The 20,404-nt window shown below is 36.5% G+C and overlaps 1 protein-coding gene across 2 annotated transcripts in view; it reads right to left on the reverse strand.

Moving 5' to 3' along the window:
* The window catches only part of TRIM33 (tripartite motif containing 33), a 121,598-nt gene that overhangs the window by 13,774 nt on the left and 87,420 nt on the right, over positions 1-20,404 (reverse strand). For both annotated transcript variants that reach the window (XM_003733536.6, XM_002807020.6), the window contains exons 7-14: positions 20,228-20,374; positions 19,654-19,771; positions 17,966-18,240; positions 17,132-17,296; positions 14,035-14,235; positions 3,286-3,418; positions 1,798-1,861; positions 446-605 (exon numbers count right to left, since the gene is read on the reverse strand). In XM_003733536.6, the coding sequence (XP_003733584.1) occupies positions 446-605; positions 1,798-1,861; positions 3,286-3,418; positions 14,035-14,235; positions 17,132-17,296; positions 17,966-18,240; positions 19,654-19,771; positions 20,228-20,374 (1,263 nt within the window). The remainder of the gene's footprint in view (positions 1-445; positions 606-1,797; positions 1,862-3,285; positions 3,419-14,034; positions 14,236-17,131; positions 17,297-17,965; positions 18,241-19,653; positions 19,772-20,227; positions 20,375-20,404) is intronic.

A 20,404-nucleotide genomic window follows, 5' to 3' on the forward strand; every position in this document is an offset into this window, starting at 1 on the left:
CTAAACCAAGAGGGGCTTAGCCTTCCTTCATTCTATATGATAAATTTTATAAAATGTTCCACTTAAGGAACTCTAAAATGGTAATTCATGAGCCAAAAGACAATCTTCCTATCACAAAACTCTATCAATAAATTTCTTTTGTGTCAGCAATCTTAACACTGACCTCACAAGTCCAGGAGCGTGCCAAAGATCTTTTGTGGCCTGAGATTCAATGTGACTACTGAAATAATTAATAATTTCAGAAGAAGATACAATCTGATTTAGCATCATGGCAAAAATATTGAAAGAAAGTTGAGTTAGAAAAGGGTATCTGGCTTGTGCCAGGCATGAAATTTCAAAAATAAATAAATGTTCCTAGAACCACTACTCAGTCTTAATATACTCAGAACTAAAAGAATCAATGAAGCGATGCCCTGAATCCCTGTCAGACCCCATGGGAGCTTACCATGCAAGCACTCCTCCTGCCATCCTCTGTTTTTTCTTGTTTCACACCTCCTGAAAAGCTACATATTTCATCTTCAGTCCCAGGTTCTTGCTTGACCTTCACTTGATCAGATTTGAAACTAAGACTTGTCTTCTCAACAGTTCTTCCTGATGACCCACAGCTAGTAAGACACGACAAATAAAGATCACATTCATTTGATAATATGGCATAAATAAAAATTATATGAAAAGTAATGTTCACTAAAGTCAAGACAATAGATGACTAACTTTATAAAAGATAAGGGTATCTCATAATGTAGTTAAGGGGAATGTGGTATAAAGCCTAGCTTCGAACTCTTTAAAATTATGCAGCAAACTTTCAGAAGACCCTAAAAACACATTTTATGGTTTGAAGCACTTATATCTTAACACTCACACATACACATATTCCTATTTCTTAGCTCTAACCCCTGAAAAGGCCTAAGAAACAATGAACAATTCAGGAGCAACAAGTGCTACTGGTACTAGAATATTATTCTCAAACACTATTTTCCTGCTTTCCTGTTAACATTACCAGAATTTCCTGGGAAAGTGGCTGATTCAAGGTCTGAAGCAAGAAATGTACAAAATGAACCATGGAAGCTTTCAAAGACTGTAGTGATTACAGCAAAAAGACTAAGGAGCAAACCTGAAAAAGCTCTGACAGGCCAAACATGGAATAATTTAAGCACTCAATACATAAATGACATATATAATGGATTAAAACATATGAAGTATGTTTAAATAGATGAGTCCATAAAGGTAGTAATAATAAAACTGTCACTGTTGGAGGGTGTTAGAAATAAATTCATTACCCTGAAAGCAGGGAAACAAACAGAAAGAATTTATCCTATCTTTCCTATAACCCAATAGTTGATGACATAAAATTTCTCTTTACTGATGGCAACGTATAGAGCTTAACTGTATCTGATTCAAAGAAATCACTTTTTATTTTTAAAAAAAGGCATCTGTTGCAAAAATTGGGAATACTAAACATTCACTGGATCTCTACTACTGGATATTAAAGAATGAGCTGTTAAATTGTTTTAGGTGTGATAATGGTTCTGCGGTTATAAATTGTTAAAATTCTTTTCATTAAGGATATATACTGAAACAGTCACAAGTGAAATGACTGAGATTTGTTTCAGAATAATTCAGACCAGGAGGGAATTGGTAGAAGTATAGAAGAAATAGGATTGGCCATTATTTGATCACTATTAAAACTAGGTGATAAGTATACAGGGGTTCATTGTAATATTAAACTTTTATTATATATATTTGATGTTCTTCTTAACCAAAAGGAAAAAAAATAGTTATTCATAACATAATACTCACCTGCCTCGACTGCCAGTACTAGAAGTACTAGGGGGTCTCACAGGTGTGTGAGAATTGGATAAACCTAAAAAGTAGTAAGTCAAAATGAGTATCGATGCATACAGAATATTTGGAATTCTACCTACTGGTTACAGAACTCAAGACTATTATAACCCAGCTAAAAAATTCCTGGAAATCAGACCTAGTCACAAAGTCAGGGATGGATGCATGTTAACCATTAGCAGGTATCAACCAGTTTCTCTCAGCTATGCCCAGACATCACCTCAGAATCCTCTTCAGAGCACCACTATCCAGTCAACAAAACAGACCAAGAAAACATGATCTGCCATCCCCCAACAAGTTATCTGATAATATATTCTGCTCAGGTTCCCATTAATTATTTTCAGAAGTCCTGAAGTAATTCTTAGTAAACCTTAAAAATTACGTGATTTAAAAATATGTTAATGTTGCAGCTCATGGAAAAACCATATTTACATTTGAATTGTTCTTCCTCTAGAAATAAGTATGTGGTCTGTTTCAATAAGAAATACGTAACATTTAATTCACATCAGAAAAATACATTCAGCAACACTTCTAGACTGTCAACCTGTTTGGAGTTGCTTCAATCATGCATTCAAGAGTCCCAATTAAATCACTGAGTAATATGGTTAATAAAACCACGAGGATTTTGGAAGAGAGTTACATATCATGGCTATTTTAATAGTTCTCAGCAAATTTTTTATTTTAAAATTACAGTTTGAAACTTAACCTGTCCTTCTTCAGCTTTTTAAAATCACTTTTGAATGTTTCATTATTTTACAAAGTGTTTTAAAGTTGACTTGAAACCAAAGAATTCTTCAACTGACCCTTTGTATTATAAAATATAAGATTAAACCCACCAAAGACTGTGAATATAGTAAAGGTTGAGTTCTTTGGAGTTCTGAACAGTATAGACTACAGATACATACTAACACAGCTTCAGCTCGCAAAAGAGTACCAACAGTATGTGAGCAAAAATAATTACAAAGATCAACAAAAAAAATATCTGTTACTATGTCAACTTGGCTAGGATATGACAATCAACGGTTTGGCCAAACAGCATAGATGGTACTGTGAAGGCATTTTTAGATGGGATTAACATTCAAATCATTAGACTTTGAGAAAAGGAGTTATCTTCCATAATGCAGGTGGGCCTTACACAACCAGGTGAAGCCCTTTTAAGAGAGAAGAGAAGACGGAGCCCTGTTCTCTCCCCCACCTCATGCCCCAAGGAAGAAATGTTGTCTCAAGACCGTAACAATATTCTTACCTGGGGGGTCTCCAGCCTGCCTGACCTGCCCTGTCAACACCCACAATCACATGGGCCAATTCCTTACAATAAATCTAATCTCCCTTTCTCTCTCCATGTAGACCTCCTACTTACTCTGTTTTTCTGGAGAATTCTGACTAAGATACTGAGACTCTTTTTAAGGTGTTTAAAAAATAAGGTAATACCCCTGTTTGCTTTACCTGATGATCCTGGAGAAAGGGCAGAGGGTCCTGGGGAAGGATTCATGGTGCTTGTAGGCTGTGGGGGTAGGTGACTGCCTGAGATGTATCTACTTAGTAGATTATCTAAACTACTTGAGCCAGCATCTTCCAACTGAAGAGAAAGAAGATAAAGACAAATTTGCTTTGATTAAAGCAGATAAGTTATTAACTTTGTGTCACTGCTTATACTCAGTTTATTAATAACCTAACAGATTATCCAATATCAAGCTGAGTTTAATTATTGCTTCCTTAGGCTCCCCTGAGGACCCACACAATATAAAGTTTACGTGGATAAAACTGTATTATTCAACAAACACCTAGGTGCTCAGAGCAAAACTTAATGATTTACTAAATCCTATATGTTCTATTACGAAAATAGCTGACATGCTCTGACACTTCTGCGGTTTCTCAAAATTGCTGCAGGACCTATTTATCAGTATTCTTGTCCCCAGTATCCCTCCATTTCAATGTCCACAATCATTCACTTAAATAGAAATGTCAGCATATTAGTACCCAACTCTAAAGCTCAGAAAAATTCTTATAGCCCACAGAAAGCCCTTAGGTTGACATATAAGGCCCTTTACTACATACAAAGGGCACAGTCAACAGTATGTATGAGCCCTTTCCTTACTAAAGTAAAGCCAGAAGACCCAGAACTATAATTCTAGGCTGGTTCTCAACCCGAACGTCAGTTTCCTATCTTTAAAACTTGCCACCTACATTGTAGAACTGTGATGATTAAACGAGAAAATACGTAAGGAAGAGTAAAAAGATATTATTTACTAATATTACCTTAAATCTTATACTATTTCATATAAGAAATGGTCATATTGTTCTATTTAATTTTGAGAAGGGGCCTGGATCTGCTGTCCAGGCTGGAGTAACAGTGGCATCATCTGGACTCACTGTAACCTTTACCTCCTAAGCTCAAGCCATGTCCCCCAACTCAGCTTCCTGAGTAACTAGGACTACAAGCATGAGTCACCATGCCTGGCTAGTTTTTGCATTTTTTTGTAGAGATGAGATTTTGCCACATTGCCCAGATTGGTGTCCAACTCCTGAACTCAAGCAATCTGTACTCCTTAGCCTCCCAAAGTACTGGGATTACAAACAAAACAAAACCCATGCCAAAGGCATGAAAGGCTGAAGGTGAGAGTAGGCAGTGGGTTAGTTACAGCGATAAAGGACAGTAGCAGTTGTGTTATCCTGTGGTCACAGCTGTTGGCCAAGGATGCACTTGTAAAGCTGTAACTACAGGTAAATCCCCAGCTGCAACTCAAGTCAGCTGGAAGATCTGTTATGAGGGAGTACCTAATGTGGGCCGGAGATGAAAATGGAGCTGCATCCCACCTAAAAACAAAGACGATTCAAAACAGACATGAAAATCACGTTACCCATTTCCATTCCTTTTTATACTCCTCACTTGCAATTTGTATCTCTTGCTAGTAACTCTAAGGCTAGAGAATGGACAGGTCAGGAAGAGGCAAAAAGGAAGTACATTAAAGGGCATCCGTCTCATTATAGCCTCCAACAGGGAGGTAACTAGCTGAAGCATTCACCTCTGGGTTTCACTAGACATGAATACAGCGTCTCCATAAATAAAGTTAAAAGTCTAACTGGAAATATATTAATTCATTTACTCGTTAAAGCAATGTTTTGTGAGCATCCCTGAATAAGTGCATGGAAATATGACAGATATTTTATAATTTCAATAATTAAAAAAACAACCACAGTCCAATAGGAAAATGAGCAAAGACATTTCACAAAAGACAAAGATAATTTACAGAATAAATAAAAATAATCAATGAATGTAAGAAAACCAATTTCACTAATCAAAGAAATGAAAATAAAATTAACAATGTCATTTTAATCCATCAGATTGGAAAAGATGGAAGAATGATTACTCATATTGAGAAGACAGTGCAAAAAATGGGCATTTTCAAATATATAAGCTGGCACAGTATTTTTTTGTACAGCAACCTGTTAATATCTATGTGAAATTTAAATGTATAATCACTTTGGTACAGTAATTACACTTCTACCAACTTAGCTTACAGAAATATGTGTGTTTAAAATTACATACACATCGTGCCTCAATGCAGCTTTTTACAAATGACATTAAAGTTTAAATGACATCCAATAAACTAAACATACTCAAAGCATAGGACTTAATGTGAAAGTTTAAAGTATTTTCACATGGTATACAACTGGGAAACCAAAATCAAGAATAGTAAACAGATCTTGTCTATCATTCCCAAGACTCCTCATGCCCCATGCTAATCGATCCCTCTCTTAAACAACCTGTCCTCAACCAACCACTCATCATCTGTTTTCTTCAGCTTTAGGGTTTTTTCCCCATAGAGTTTTATATAATTTGAAGTATATACTATACGCTTTTTTCATCTGTTTTTTTCACTCAGCATAATTATTCTGACATTTATCCATGCTGTTCGATTAAGTGCATTCCTTTTCACTGTTGAGTTATTCTATTATATGAACACATAATTTGTTTATCCGTTCATCTGTAGGTGGATATTTCGGTTGTTTCCAGTTTTTGCCTTATTACAAATAAAGCTGCTATAAACATTTGAGTACAAATCTTCATATAGAATATTTCCAGTTTTCTTTTGGCAAGTAAATAAAAGCAAAATGACTTCACATTATGCCAAATACACATTTAACTTTTAAAGAAACTGCTGAACTTTTTTCAAAGTGATTGTACCATTTTACAGCCCCAACAGTGTTTGAAGGTTCTAGTTCCTCCACATTTTCACCAATACTTGCTATGGTTAATGTTAAGTCTATTTAATTTTAGCCATCCTAGTAAGTGTGCCATGGTACATCTCACTGTGGTTTTAACTTGCATCTTCCTAATGAGACATTAACATCCTTTCACAAATGCAGCTTTGTTTTTAGTAGTAACATATGAGAGGGAAACCGAAAGTTCACCAAGAGAGGACTAAAAAACCCCCATGAAATGGAATACCGTAAGGATTACAACACAAGAAAACTCTAAGAACTGACAGAAAAAGTCCAAAAACATAAAACTTGCAACACAGTATTTATAATACTAGGTGTGTACATGTGGTATAATCTCATTTTCTGTTACTTAAACAAATTACGAGATGGACATGGCAGCTCATATCTGTAATCACACCAAGGTGAGAGGATCACTTGAGACTAGGAGGTCAAAACCACATGGTCAACTATTAATAATGGCAAGACCCTATCCTACAAAAATTTAAAAATTAGCCAGGCATGGTAGCGTGTGCCTGTAGTCCCAGTTACTGGGGAGACTGAGACAGAAGGATCCCTTGAGCCCAAGAGTTCCAGGCTACAGTGAGCCAAGGATCGTACCACTGCACTCCAGCCTGGGCAACAGAGTGAGACCCTGTCTCAAAACAAAACAAAATTTACAACACACACACACACATGTATTTTTAAATTCATGTTTGTATATTCCTAGGGAAAAATCTGAAAAGGATGTACACCAACTGGTTACAGTGTTGGGATTTACTCAGGTGAAAGAATGGGCTAGACAGATATTTTTGTATTTTTCCTTTTTCTTTTTTAAAAGCTACAATGGTTTTGTATGGCCCACAAAGGCCTTTAAAAAGTAGCCCCATCTGATAGCTCATGCGCACTGCTTCTACCCCACTGAAACCCTTCAAAAATAGTTTATCATTGAGTTTAGAATAAAAATTCAAAATCCTTTATGTAGCTTAAAAAGTCTACCTGATCTGGTTTCTGTTTTCCTCTACAGACTTATTTCATATCATTTCTATCTAGGCCCTTGTCTTTTTCCTGTTCTTCACTGGCCTTTCCCTGTTCTTCAAAAGTGCCCAGTTCCTTCGACCTTGTGGGATTTGAAATTCTTCTCTTTTTACCTAATAAAATGTACTGCTGCCATCTCCTTGCTAACTCCTACTCAGCTTCCAGGTTTCAAAGAGGTTTTAACAACCCACGAGGTATCATTGGGTTCTCTTGGTATATACTCACTTTAGGTTGATGCCTTGTAATTTACCCCTTTGAGTAATGCTATACAACTTATTATATGTAGGGTTTTAAAAAAATCTATAAATGTCTGCATTCTCCTGGCCTGTAAACTCCGTAACAGCAGGTCTCTCTTATTCCCACTGTTCCTCAAGATAAGTACAATGTGCTAAACACACTTGGATGAATGGTTATAATTTTCCTATGAAGCATAATGGAAAAGCATAATAGGGGTCCTTCCTCCCAAAGCTTACTTTATAATAATGAGGGCTGGTGAAAAAGAAAAGAAAAATAATCATAACAATAACATTTATTGAATACTTACATGTCATGCACCAAACTTAATTTTACCAACATATCCATGAGGCAGTTTCTTTTTTTTTTTTTTTTTTTTTTTTGAGACAGGGTCTCATTCTGTTGCCCAGGCTGGAGTACAGTAGCACAATCACAGCTCACTGCAACCTTGAACTCCTGGGCTCAAGGGATCCTCCTACCTCAGCTTCCCGAGCATCTAGGACTACAGGGTCCATGCCAAGATGCCTGGCTCATTTTTAATTTTTTTTTTTGTAGAGACTGGGTCATGCTATGTTGCCCAGGCTAGTTTCAATCCTGACCTCAAGTGCTCTTCCAATCTTGGCCTCCTCAAAAGTGCTGTGACTATAGGCAGAGCCACTGCACCCAGATTTAAGAGAGCTTAAAATAAAAAAGTGACAAAGTCAGCATTAAAAAAAAAAAAATCACAAAATCTGACCTCAGACTTGACTTGATCATCTGTAGTATACCTAATTGCTTTGACTCTCATACTCCTTTCATGGTTTTTGTTGCTTCTGCATATATAATTCCTATCCGCAAAATCTGCCTTCTAACTAACCTTGACTAATTAACACTCACCTACTTATCTTTCAAGTCCAAATTTAAGATTATCTCATATAAAGTCTATTCTGACTTCCACAGGCAGATGTAGAATCTTCTGCCTCTATTCTTTCACCATCATTTATACACATCCATTTGTACCAATAAGCTCACTGTTTTGACCCTGTTTAGAAAACTGTCGCCTGGCCAGGCGCGGTGGCTAACGCCTATAATCTCAACACTTTGGGAGGCTGAGGTGGGCAGATCACCTGTAGTCAGGAGTTTAAGACCAGCCTGGCCAAAATGGTGAAACCCTGCCTCTACTAAAAATCCAAAAAATGAGCTGGGTAGAGTGGCGTGCGCCTGTAGTCCTAGCTACTCATGAGGCAGAAGAATCACTCGAGCCACGGAGGCGGAGGTTGCAATGAGATGAGATTGCGCCACTGTACTCCAGCCTGAGCAACAGAGAAAGACTCCGTCTCGAGAAAAAAAAAAAAAAAAAAAAAAGAAGAAAACTGTCTTCCTATTAGATAGGAAACTCCTTAAGGTCAAGGACCATTTCCCTTTGATCCTTATATAATCAGTAACTAGGGTCTAATACATGTTCTCAAATATTTGTTAAAGAAAATATACAAGTGCATTAATAACAGTGATCCATGTTTCCAGAAATGTTCTAGTGTTATGCTGTATTGAAGACTTGGCCTTGAACCTAATAAAAGGATTCCATATTTAGGTGCTAGTCTACTGATCATCAGGAAAATACTACATTTTATCAACAAACAAAAATGTTCTGTATCTGATTAATGCGATATATGTACTGTCCATAAGTGAAACACTAAATATGATACAAAACATTCCGTTTTCCATTTACTATCTACTATTACCTTCTTGCATAACCAAAATGTAACTGTTAAAATTTTTCATTTTAATATACTTTTTAGTTACCTAACTATACCACCATTAATACATCTGACATTGAGTCACTTTTATCTTATTACTCCTGGTTGTGCCTTCTCACTCCCTCAGCCTTTGCATATACCATTTCCCAAGTCTAAAACATCTCTATCTTGACCAACAAACCATATCTCATTATCAACACTGAAGTACAATTCAGTCCTTGAGGAAGTTTTCTTATTAGGCAAAAGAAAATTGAGACTTTGCCTCAACATTTCAATCTAAAACTGAGCTATCTTGGCTATTTTAGCAGCTTAAACTAATGCTAATGCTGTATTTTCTCCATGTGAATTCTTAATCTAGCCAAATTAAGTAGAATAGTTAAAAATAATCCCCGAATGTGCTTAACCTGAATATGTTTCCTGTAAACCTGCAGAAGTCAGACGATTAAACTTCTTTCCTTTATAAACAGCAATGCAACAACAGCCTAGCAGACTACATTCATACTTGTATAACTTGTTCATAAAAGCTCATGTACAAGCTCATGTACAGCATTATTCCTAACAGCCAGAGTAAAAAAGCAAATGTTCACCGACTGATGAACAAATGTGATATATGTATACAATAAAATATTATTCAGCCATAAAAAAATGAAGTCCTAATACATGCTAAAACATAGATAGACCTGAAAAACATTAACCTAAGTAAAGAAGCCAGACATCGAAGGCCAGATATAATTCCATTCATATGTGGACTGTCCACGGAGACAGAGTAGATTAGTGGTTTCCAGGGGCTGGAAGAGAAGGATATGAGTCACTGCTAATGAGTACAGTTTTTTTTTTTTTTGAGGTAATGAAAATATTCTTGAATTAGTGGTAATGGTTGTACAATCCTGTGAATATATTAAAAACCACTGAATTGTACATTTTTATAGTGGATCTCATGGCATATAAATTGTATTTCAATAAAAAAAAGTAGATGATACTTGCTTCTCCCTTTGTAAGGTTAAGAACTGGAACCAAGTCTTGTTTATTTCCTTATTCTCAATGCTTGAGTACTTAAGCATACAGTAAGTGCTGAGTAAAAACTAAATGACACTGTTATACTGTGCATACCTGTGGCTGCCTAAAGGCTCTCAATACCATGTCTTTCCAGGCCTACAATCCCAAACTACCTCCCCGGTATTTTTATAGGCAGTATGGAGAAAGAACTGCACTTAGGATTAGTAGTTTGGACTTAAAATTCCATCTTTTCTATCTATCATGTGACTCCAGGAAAGTCACTAATGAAACTGCCTGCATTAGTTCATTTTCACACTGCTATAAAGATACTACCTGAGGCTGGTTAATTTATAAACAAGAGGGTTTAATTGACTCACAGTTCTGTATGGCTGGGAGGCCCCAGGAAACCTACAATCATGGCAGAAGGAAAAGGGGAAGAAGGCACCTTCTTCACACGGTGGCAGGAGAGACAGTGTGCAGAGGAAACTGACACTTTAAAAACCATCACGTTTTGTGAGAACAGCATGAGAGAAACCACCCCCATGATCCAATCACTTCCTACCAGGTCCTTCCTTCCACAAGTGGAGATTACAATTCGAGGTGAGATTTGAGTGAGGACACAGAGCCAAACTGTACGACTGCCTTTGTAAAAATTATATCAGTGAAAGAGGATCTGATCTAACAAACCTCCCTCTTTCTTGCGTTTAGCCTTCATGCTGACATTAATGATTCCTGGGCTTGAGACAAGCTGATTTAGGAAGACATTTAGTTTATAATTTACATGATGATAGCCCTCCCCAAAACTCCACTGCCTTTGTAAAGTTAAGGAGATACCACCAGATTAGGAGGAAAGGAGCCTGAATTCTGCTAAGGTGTTGACATAAAGGACTGCCAGCCATTATCCTGGAGGTCATAAGATAGATAACTTCCTCAATTACTACTGCAGATAACAATCACTATTGCTGAACCTAAGAATGGCCTTTTAAGATATTTTTTATATCTTAAACCTCTGCAGTGAGGTTTCTCACATGTCTGACCCAGATGATGGCTCCAGCTGGACCCAACAAGCCCTCCTGTGGCCCCACCCAAAAGTGATTCAGCAAGTAAGAGGGATCATTTACCACACACATATGACTGCATCCCCCAGCCAATCAGCAGCAAGCACCCATTGCCTAGCTGCCCCCACCCCTTCCTCCAAACTACCTTTGAAAAACCCCTAAACTGCCAGGCATAATGGCTCACGCCTGTAATCCCAGCATTTTGGGAGGCTGAGGAGGGTGATCACCTAAAGTCTGAAGTTTGAGACCAGCCTGGCCAACATGGTGAAACCTTGTCTCTACTAAAATACAAAAATTAGCCAGGCGTGGTGCTGTGCGCTTGTAATCCCAGCTACTCAGGAGGCTGCAAGAGAATTGCTTGAGTCTGGGAGGCGGAGGTTGCAGTGAGTCAAGATCGTGCCACTGCACTCCAGCCTGGGTGACAGAGCTAGACCCCATCTCAAAACAAACAAACAAACAAAAAAAAACCCCTCTAAACTACAAGTCTTCAAAGAGATTGATTTGAGTAGTAACTCCATCTCCTTCGTGGTGTGGGCGGCCTCATGTCAATTAAACTCTTTCTTTACTGCAATGCCATGGTCTCTGTGAATTGATTTTGTTTGTGCAGTGTGCCGAATAAATCTGTCAGGCAGTTTTACTAGCCTCTATAAAACAGCAACATTACATATCAGGTGATTTTAAGTATTAAACTTACATACTGCCTGTGAAAGCGCTTCGCAAAATACAAGCTCTTAACTTAGAAATGTTACTTTTTAATTTATATTATAAAACTTTGGCCGGGTGCAGTGGCTCATGCCATAATCCCAGCACTTTGGGAGGCCGAGGCGGGTGAATCACGAGGTCAAGAGATCGAGACCATCCTGGTCAACATGGTGAAACCCCATCTCTACTAAAAACACAAAAATTAGCTGGGCATGGTGGCGCGCGCCTGTAGTCCCAGCTACTCGGGAGGCTGAGGCAGGAGAATTACTTGAACGCAGGAGGCGGAGGTTGTGGTGAGCCGAGATCGCGCCATTGCACTCCAGCCTGGGTAACAAGAGTGAAACTCTGTCTCAAAACAACAACAACAACAACAAAAACTTTCCATTCGATATAGTCCAGTCCTCTCATCATCAACAAAACTACCATTTCCTCAGCCAAAAAAGGCTTCTCCTAACATTAGGGAAGCAATCGGATTAAGAGAATTCATAGTATGTTAGTGATTTCTGAACAATTTTGTTAATAATAGTGCATTGTATTCAGAATTTTTGCTAAATGAGTAAATTACAGCTGCTCTTCTAGGAGCAAGGGGATTGGTAATTATGTGAGATGATGGATATGTTAATTTGTTTTACCATAGTAACCAATTTACTCTATGTATGTATAACATCACGTTGTTACCTTAAATATACACAAAACTTTAAATAAAAATTTTTAAAAAGTTTGAAGCTATAGAAATATCTTTAAAACTCTTACATAAGCCCATTAAAACCCACAAAAACAAAACATTGAACTGCAGCCACAGAAACAATCATGGGTGCTACTGTCAAAACAGTTTCAGTGCTCCTTGTTCCTGTGGTGACCCTGGACTCCAAGATATGAAAGTAACTCATACAATGCATAAAATAATTCAGTATAACGCTGGCAGATTATATTTACATTAAAAAAATTCTTTTAACTGAAACAAACTGCTTAAATTTCAGAAGGATCCAAAGGATACTTGTCTTCAGTTGAAAGGGGCAAAAGGCTTCACTCAAAGGTCCTTCATATTCCATCTATTCCTCTTCTTCAACATTTCCCCTCTCAGTAGAAGCCTCAAAGTGTCTAACATCTTGGCCTTTCAACCCCATCCTTTTCCCAACTGACTACCCCTTTCGGACCTAACAGAAAAACAACAAAGATCTAACCACATTTTGGACCTGGGTCTTCTCTCTGGCTCCAGGAGTGCATCATTTGACACAACGTTTGCCTGTGGCAGGTGGTAGAAAGGGAGGAACTAGTCTTTTAGCAAAGGTGATATTAATCTACCAGTATTGTACTTCTGTTTAGACAGTCCCATAATTTGCTATTCATATGACATTCAATTTCCCAGAACTTTAAAATATTGAGAAATGCTAGTTTTAGCAAACGAACTTTTCAAGGCTCAAATATTTAGATTTAACTTTGTTTAACTGACAAATAACAATTGTGTCTACTTCTGGTGTACAACATAATGTTCTGATCTGTGTTATAGAAAGATTGAATCAAGCTAATGAAGATATCTAACCCCACTAACCCATCATTTTTTTGGGTGAGAATATTAAAAATCCATTTTAGCAATTTTTAAATATATAATACACTATCAGTCAACTGTGGTCACCATGAAATGTAAGGGATCATTAAAATTTATATACAAAATAACTGAAATTGGTACATCAGATAAATTATCTGCACTCCCATGTTCACTTCAGCATTATTCACAATAGCCAAGATATGTAAGCAATCTAAGTGTCCATCAATGGGTGAATGGATTTTTTTTAAATGTGGTACACATATACAGTGGAATATATCACATAGCCTCTAAAAAGAAGGCAATTCTGTCATCTTGCAACAACGTGAATGGAACCAAAGGACATTATGCTATGTATAATAAGCCAGGGAGAGAAAGACAAATACTGACTAATCTCACTTACATGTAGAAACTAAAAATGTCCATCTCATAGAAACAGAGTATAGAAAGGTGGTTAACTAGAGGCTTGAGGAGAAGGTGGGTGGGGAATGGGGAAAGACAGGATGTTGATGAAAGGTACAAAGTTTCACTTAGACTGGAGCCTTTTAGTGATTCAGACTCTACACTTTAGAAATTGCTAGGAAATGTTGATTACGAATTTTAAAAAAAACACCTGAAATAAAATAAATACTCTAACTCTCTCATTAAGTTTAATGAAGCTTCATTCAACTTAAATACAAACCTGTATGGGTGGAATGTCTGGCAGTGACGGAAGGTTTTCTGGATTGGTAACTGAGGGAATTAGCTCTATTGCTGTAACAGATGGGCTTGTGGGGCCTCGGTTTGCATTTGCCATAGTTGCTGTAGTAGGGCTTGTTGGGTTGATTGTGGTGTTGTGCACCGATACTACAGGAAAGGGTCCAGCATGCCCTGGGTTTGAGTGCTAATAAGAAAGAAGACATTGTAATTATTTGATCTGCCAGAATAGCTGAATATAAACTATACCTTTATAATTTTTAGTTTAGGAAGGAAACAGAAGAAACAAAATGGGCCTTTTCAAACTTATTCAGGAGAAGAACAGTTCAAACTTAGCCTTTTCATTTTTCTATTCATTTTTGTATAGTATCTAGGAAAAGACAGACTTCCCAAAAATTTCCTAACATGTCAGCCTGGTGATATGACGCTATTTCAGAACAAGAAAGTATGTACAGAGGATCTGTAAGCCTTCAAGTTTTCAAACACCAGGGAAAGAGAACTACCATTCTGTCTATATTCCTCTTCCACCCTTAGTCATTTTTCTAATAAAAACAATTATGCAATGCAGCTTGATGTGGTAGAAAGAACAATGAATTTACAGAAAGGAAAAATGGCATCAAGTCCTGACTAATACTGTGTGACCTTAGACAAATCACATAATCTCAGTCATTTAGAAATGTGGATAACAATACCTCACTTGTTGCATTGTGAAGGCTGTCATGAGGATCATTTAAGACAATACAGAAAAAAATATTTAGAAAAGAAATTATACACATATAAATAAATTATTTGAAGTATTTTAAAAACTAAAAATGCTTAATAAAATTATGTGATTTCTGCAGGGGTATATCCAAAGTCTAAGGAAAGTGTTCTGAGATGATTCATGAATCTGATTGTGTAGCCTCTGTGCTCTGACAAGGTGTACTTGGCCCCTGGAAATACTTGCAGGCCTTCCATGAACTAAGGGATACATGACTATGTGAAGAGAGTGAAGGCAATAAATATTCAGATCCTTTTGTATGTACTCTTTAAAAAGAAAAAAAAATCTGATTTGCCTCCATGCTCTGTTTGTTGGATCTTCTTTTCCACCACTTTCACAACTGCCCTTCCCCGGCCCTTGACAAAAGACCACCACCCCTTTGACCATTCCTAAATCTTATTCTAGAAACATTGCACCAGGAAGGAAAAAAACCTGCAGAAATAATTAACAATACAATTGGAAAGAATAATGTTGGGTGTCTGACTCCAAAACCTGGGTAAAAAATCTTCAAATGGGTTCAAATATCTGATGTTTAACAAAAATGAGAACCTGAGGAAGTTGTCACTGATGAAAAGTTTTTAAATAGTTTTGATGGATTGTTTTCTCAGCTTATAATCTAGAAAAAAATTCAAAGAATTGAGGGATATTACTATAATAAAATTATTTTAATTCCCAAATACATAATTTTGTAAACAAGTTTCCTGAGCATTACATAAAAACAAATCCAAAAACTAGTAATAAAAACAAATGTCGAATTTTGACTTATTTTAAAAATAAGTGACAGCATACAAACATACATAACCAAAAGGAGGAGGTAAAAAGCCTCCATCTGGCTCTAAGAAATGTATATACAAAAGACTTTCGTATCTTCTAATACTCTTAAACCATGTAAATACACACATTTTGTTTCAACAATTGTATAATATAGTGTTAATTTGGTCCACAGAAAAAGTTTCAAAGCTTAATAATAACCTTACTGTCATGGGAAATTTAACAATTTGTTACAACAAACATTTTTTCCGGCAGAAAATTACAATAGGCTAATCTATATCTATCAAACAAAACTGTATTACAGTAAGATTAAACTCTGTTGAGGAAGGAGAAGTGAAAATCAAGTCCAAGGAGAACTTGCTAGGGTATTTGGAATTTTGGTGAATTCATTTAAAATAATGTAGAGGTTTTTTAACTTTATACCATCAATATTTATTATATGCTATAAAGTATAGCTTTTGAAACTATTTAAACTTAAACCTCTAATAGAAATTTTAAATGAAAGCCTTCAATGTGAGGGAGTATATATTTTTCTTTCTCTTTCTCTCTGTCTCTGTCTCTCTGTCTCTCTCTCATTCTCTCTCTCTCTCTTTTTTTTAAATAGAAGCACAGTCTTACTATGTTGCCCAGGCTGGTGTCGAACTCCTGGGCTCAAGCAACCCTCCTGCCTAGGCCTCCCAAAGAGCTGGGATTACAGGCATGAGCCACCACTCCCAGCCAAGAAGCGTGTATTTTAAAAAGTACGTTCTAGGGGTACACGGACCAAAAAGCTGAAGGACCACTGTTAAAGGACAGCGTTTCTCCAACTTTAGTATGCAGATTGCCCTGAGAGACTTTGTACAAATTTAAATATTGCTGAGTACTCCCCTTGTAGAAACTCTGATTCAGTGATTATGGCTAGGAATCTATTCTGACAAGGTCCCTCACCCCACCCAAGCTGACTGGTAATTCTCATGGTCTTTAGAACACGTTTTAAGAAACATAATTCTAAGAGTTAAAAAAAACCCTCTATTATCTTGTAACTAGAAATTCTATTAAAAAGTAACCTCACTTTATATGCATCTCCCACATAAATATAACTTACTATTTACATCCTAAAATGAACAATATTAAAGGTAAAAAAAAAATATATATATATAGTTAGCTCTACTCTCAAAGCCCTTTTTATATATTAGGATCAAAAGTCACATTAATAGAGCAGAGGAGCATTTTCAGGAAACTAAGTTTATTGCTATTTTATCATTACCTCTTGTGATTGTAGGTAAAATCATCAGCTCATTAGATTTGCTTTTCACTTCTGTAAACTGAATGCGTTAACTACATCAGGGTTTATTAAGCCATAGTATATGATGCACTTAAAGGGATTTTTTAAAAGCTCTTTAAATTAAATACAAAATCTTACGTGTATGTTTACTTTTCTGGGACAAGAAGATATATGGCATTAATCAAATTCTCAAACATATCAATGACCTGCTCCCAAAAGTGCTTAAGAAAAATGGTTTCTTTTAGTTTTAAAATTGTAGGATTCTTACAAATGTAACTCTAGGCATACTTGTCTTTGGAGGTGTGGCTGCATCATGGAATATTGAGGGCCGCTGTGCCTGGGTATCCCTGGTATTCTGGCAGCATTCTGAGCCAGTCTCATTTGATGGGCTTGAAAAGCTCCACAGTTCATGTTGCCTCTTTGCATTGTTTGCACACTGATCAATCGAGGAGGCTACAAAAAGTAGAAATTGCAATTTATGTAATAATTTTAAAATAAATTTATCTTTCAATTATAAAAATAACTGAGTCAAGATAAAAGGGTATAAAGTAAGAAGTATAAATAATTCTTATCGCTAATCCCCAGAGGACTGGTAATGACTAGTTTGTGTATCACTCCCAATTTCCCTTTTCTCTCTCTTTCCCGCTCCCTCTCTTTTTCTCTGTATGTGTGTTTAAAGCGTATCAACATTAACTTATCCCATCCTGGAGTAATATTTTAATTGGGAAGGCAGTGGAAAGAGCAAAAGATACCCAGGGATAGGAATGATTTGAACAAATGCCTAAGGAACACATCAGATCCTAGGCAGAAACAATCTGGTCCTTTGGTCCACACAATTGTAAGTGGAAAACAAAAAAGATCTGATGTGAAAGGATGAGAAGTTAATCCTTCCAGAGTATTAGTTAATTAACTGTTTCCCTAGACAAGTTATTTACTTACTTCCTTTCTTCACACCTCCCTTACATCACCATCATAACCTGAGCAAATATTTAAACACTGACGTTTGAGCTCTGCTCAAAGTCCTGCTAGTAACCTTGAAATGTGTAACTTATCTAATATAGAAAAAAGTATAGTGCTGGGGGCTTTATAATTTCTATCAATAATGCAGCAACGCATACTTACCTGTTGTTGTAACATCTGAGGGGCTGCTTGTCTAGGATGCTGCTGTGTTGTTGTTGTTGTAGTAGGTACAGGTGCTGGTGGTTGCTGCAACCTCATCTGTTGCAACTGCTGATGTTTCTGTGCATACACTTGTTGTTGCATGTGCTGAAGTCGAAGCTGTGCTAAGTTAATCTGTCCAGGGGTCTTACTAATGTGGTTTGTCCCTGGAGGAACTTGCCCAACTACTACATTAGGAGTATAACCAGGAGCTGGTTTATTCTCTATTACTAGATTACCTGAAAAATTTAAAACATGAGAAGAATTTGCATATAATCAACTAAATCATCTATTTTGCTGAGTAATCACAATGTTTTCCTCTCTTCTCTGACAACTATCAGCACCTCAAAGCTCCAACAGTACAGCAGGAAATGGAGTCCATTTAAAGATAATGATGATCAGAAACTTAATACATTGCAAAGCTGAATAAATGACTTTTGGTTATTCAGAAAAATATATTTCCTGTCCTTACTCTTTTTTACTCAGATGTATAGAAAATTAAGAGATTATAAGAGGTATCAGATGAGGCCTGTCTAATCAATCTAAATCAATTCTCCCATGACAAGACTTACTGAAGGATACTCAAGATTGCTAATGCTGATTGCATCTGCCTTTGAATTGCCAAAATGTGCAAGGCAGAGCATTACAATGCCACAAAATCATCTTCTCTGGAAATACTGAACGCTTTAAACAATTTATATCCTTAGAAGTGATGGTTTTCCTTGCTTTTTACAGAGCCACTGCTTTCTAGGGATAGAAACCAAATTTTAGGAAGATGTGATTTAAGGGACAGGTGGACATGCTTTCCCTGTAAATGGGCCATAGTGTAAATATTTTATGTTTGGCAGGCTACATTAGCTCTGTCTCACAGTCCTTGGTTTTTGTTTTTACAACCACTTGAAAATGTAAAAACCATTCTTAGCTACAATGTCACACAAAAACAGGTGGCTGATGCCAGAACTAAGGCTATAGCTAAATTTGAATATAATTTTTTTCTTTTATAAAAAGATTAGGTTTTTTTTTTTTTGTAAATAGGAGGCCAACCAGCCTCTGCTTTTATAATTCCCACTGTTTAGGACTTAACTGTTCTGAAAGTGAGTTTACTCAATCTGCAGATAGCTCTGTAACTGCTAGGAAGCTTGTGTGTATGTGTTTTAATTGAGCTCTCTGTAACTTTCACCGATGGTCTTTAGCTCTCTACTATGCTGTAATAAAAGCAAAATCCATTTCTCTTCCATGTGAAGAGCTACAGTTATCTTTCAAACATTCCTCAAGACATAACTATTGGACACATCAGCATCCCATAAGTCCGCCGCTAACGCACAATACGGCTTAAACATTTAAACATTTATGAAATTCTCCAGACAATGAACCATTTGCTAAGATTTCTATATAAAACAGTCAATATAAATTTAAAAGATCGGGGTCTAAAAACAGTACACATTAAAAAACAATATACAGAGTAGACTCTCAACTTTCTTAAGATGTAATGACAGCCTTACAAAACCACAGCTAAAGTGAGTTTCCAATGAATAACAGACTTTCTAAGTAGTTTTACATTTTAAAGTTAAAAATTTTATCTAAATTCGCTTTAGATGTCTTCTCCTAATTCGGTGTTCCAAGTTATATTCATAAAACCCATTATTTCTCACCTAAATTGACTACATTCTTTGCCCAGAAGGTGGGATCACAATGGAAACGTATTGCTCCATTAGCAGCAGGGACAGGATCACACCGCGCTTTCAAAATGTGACGCAACTGAAAAGTAATCTTAAAGGGAAAAATATCCACATTAGTCTCAAAATTAAATATCAATTGGGAAAACATAAGATAAAGACATTAAGAAAAAAAGCACATATATTCTCACAATGTCAGCCTCAGATTAGGCAGTGTCAATATTTAAGTTAGCAATCAAATCAAATGTACATGCTTGAATTTTTACCATTTCAGGTAATAAATTTCATTAAGATACTAGGTATCTTTTAAAAAGTACATACTAGATAATTCCACTTATATGAAATTCTAAAAAATGATAGAAACCAGATTAGTGGCTGCCTAGGGGAACAAGGAAACTTTGGGGGGTGATGGAAGTTTTCCGTATTTTGATGTGGTGGTGGTACATCTGCCCAAATTAAAATGTGTACTTTAAACAGGAGCAGTTCACTGCATATAAATAATATCTTAATAAAATCCTTTAAAGAAAAATAAAAGCAGTATGTGTCTCACCAGTCGCTTGCTGTACAGTAGTGCTGTGCTGCTGCCACTTGCAATTGCCCAATTTGTGAAGTTCATAACGTGCTTCACCTGCCGGGAAAGGCCTGTGATGTCATTCTGCTGCTGTAGTAACTTCATCTGTCTTTCTTTTGTAACATTCTGAAATAGAACAAGAGCTTCACTGAAGAA

The sequence above is a fragment of the Callithrix jacchus genome, chromosome 7 (assembly GCF_049354715.1).
Source record: "Callithrix jacchus isolate 240 chromosome 7, calJac240_pri, whole genome shotgun sequence".
Lineage (NCBI taxonomy): Eukaryota > Metazoa > Chordata > Mammalia > Primates > Cebidae > Callithrix > Callithrix jacchus.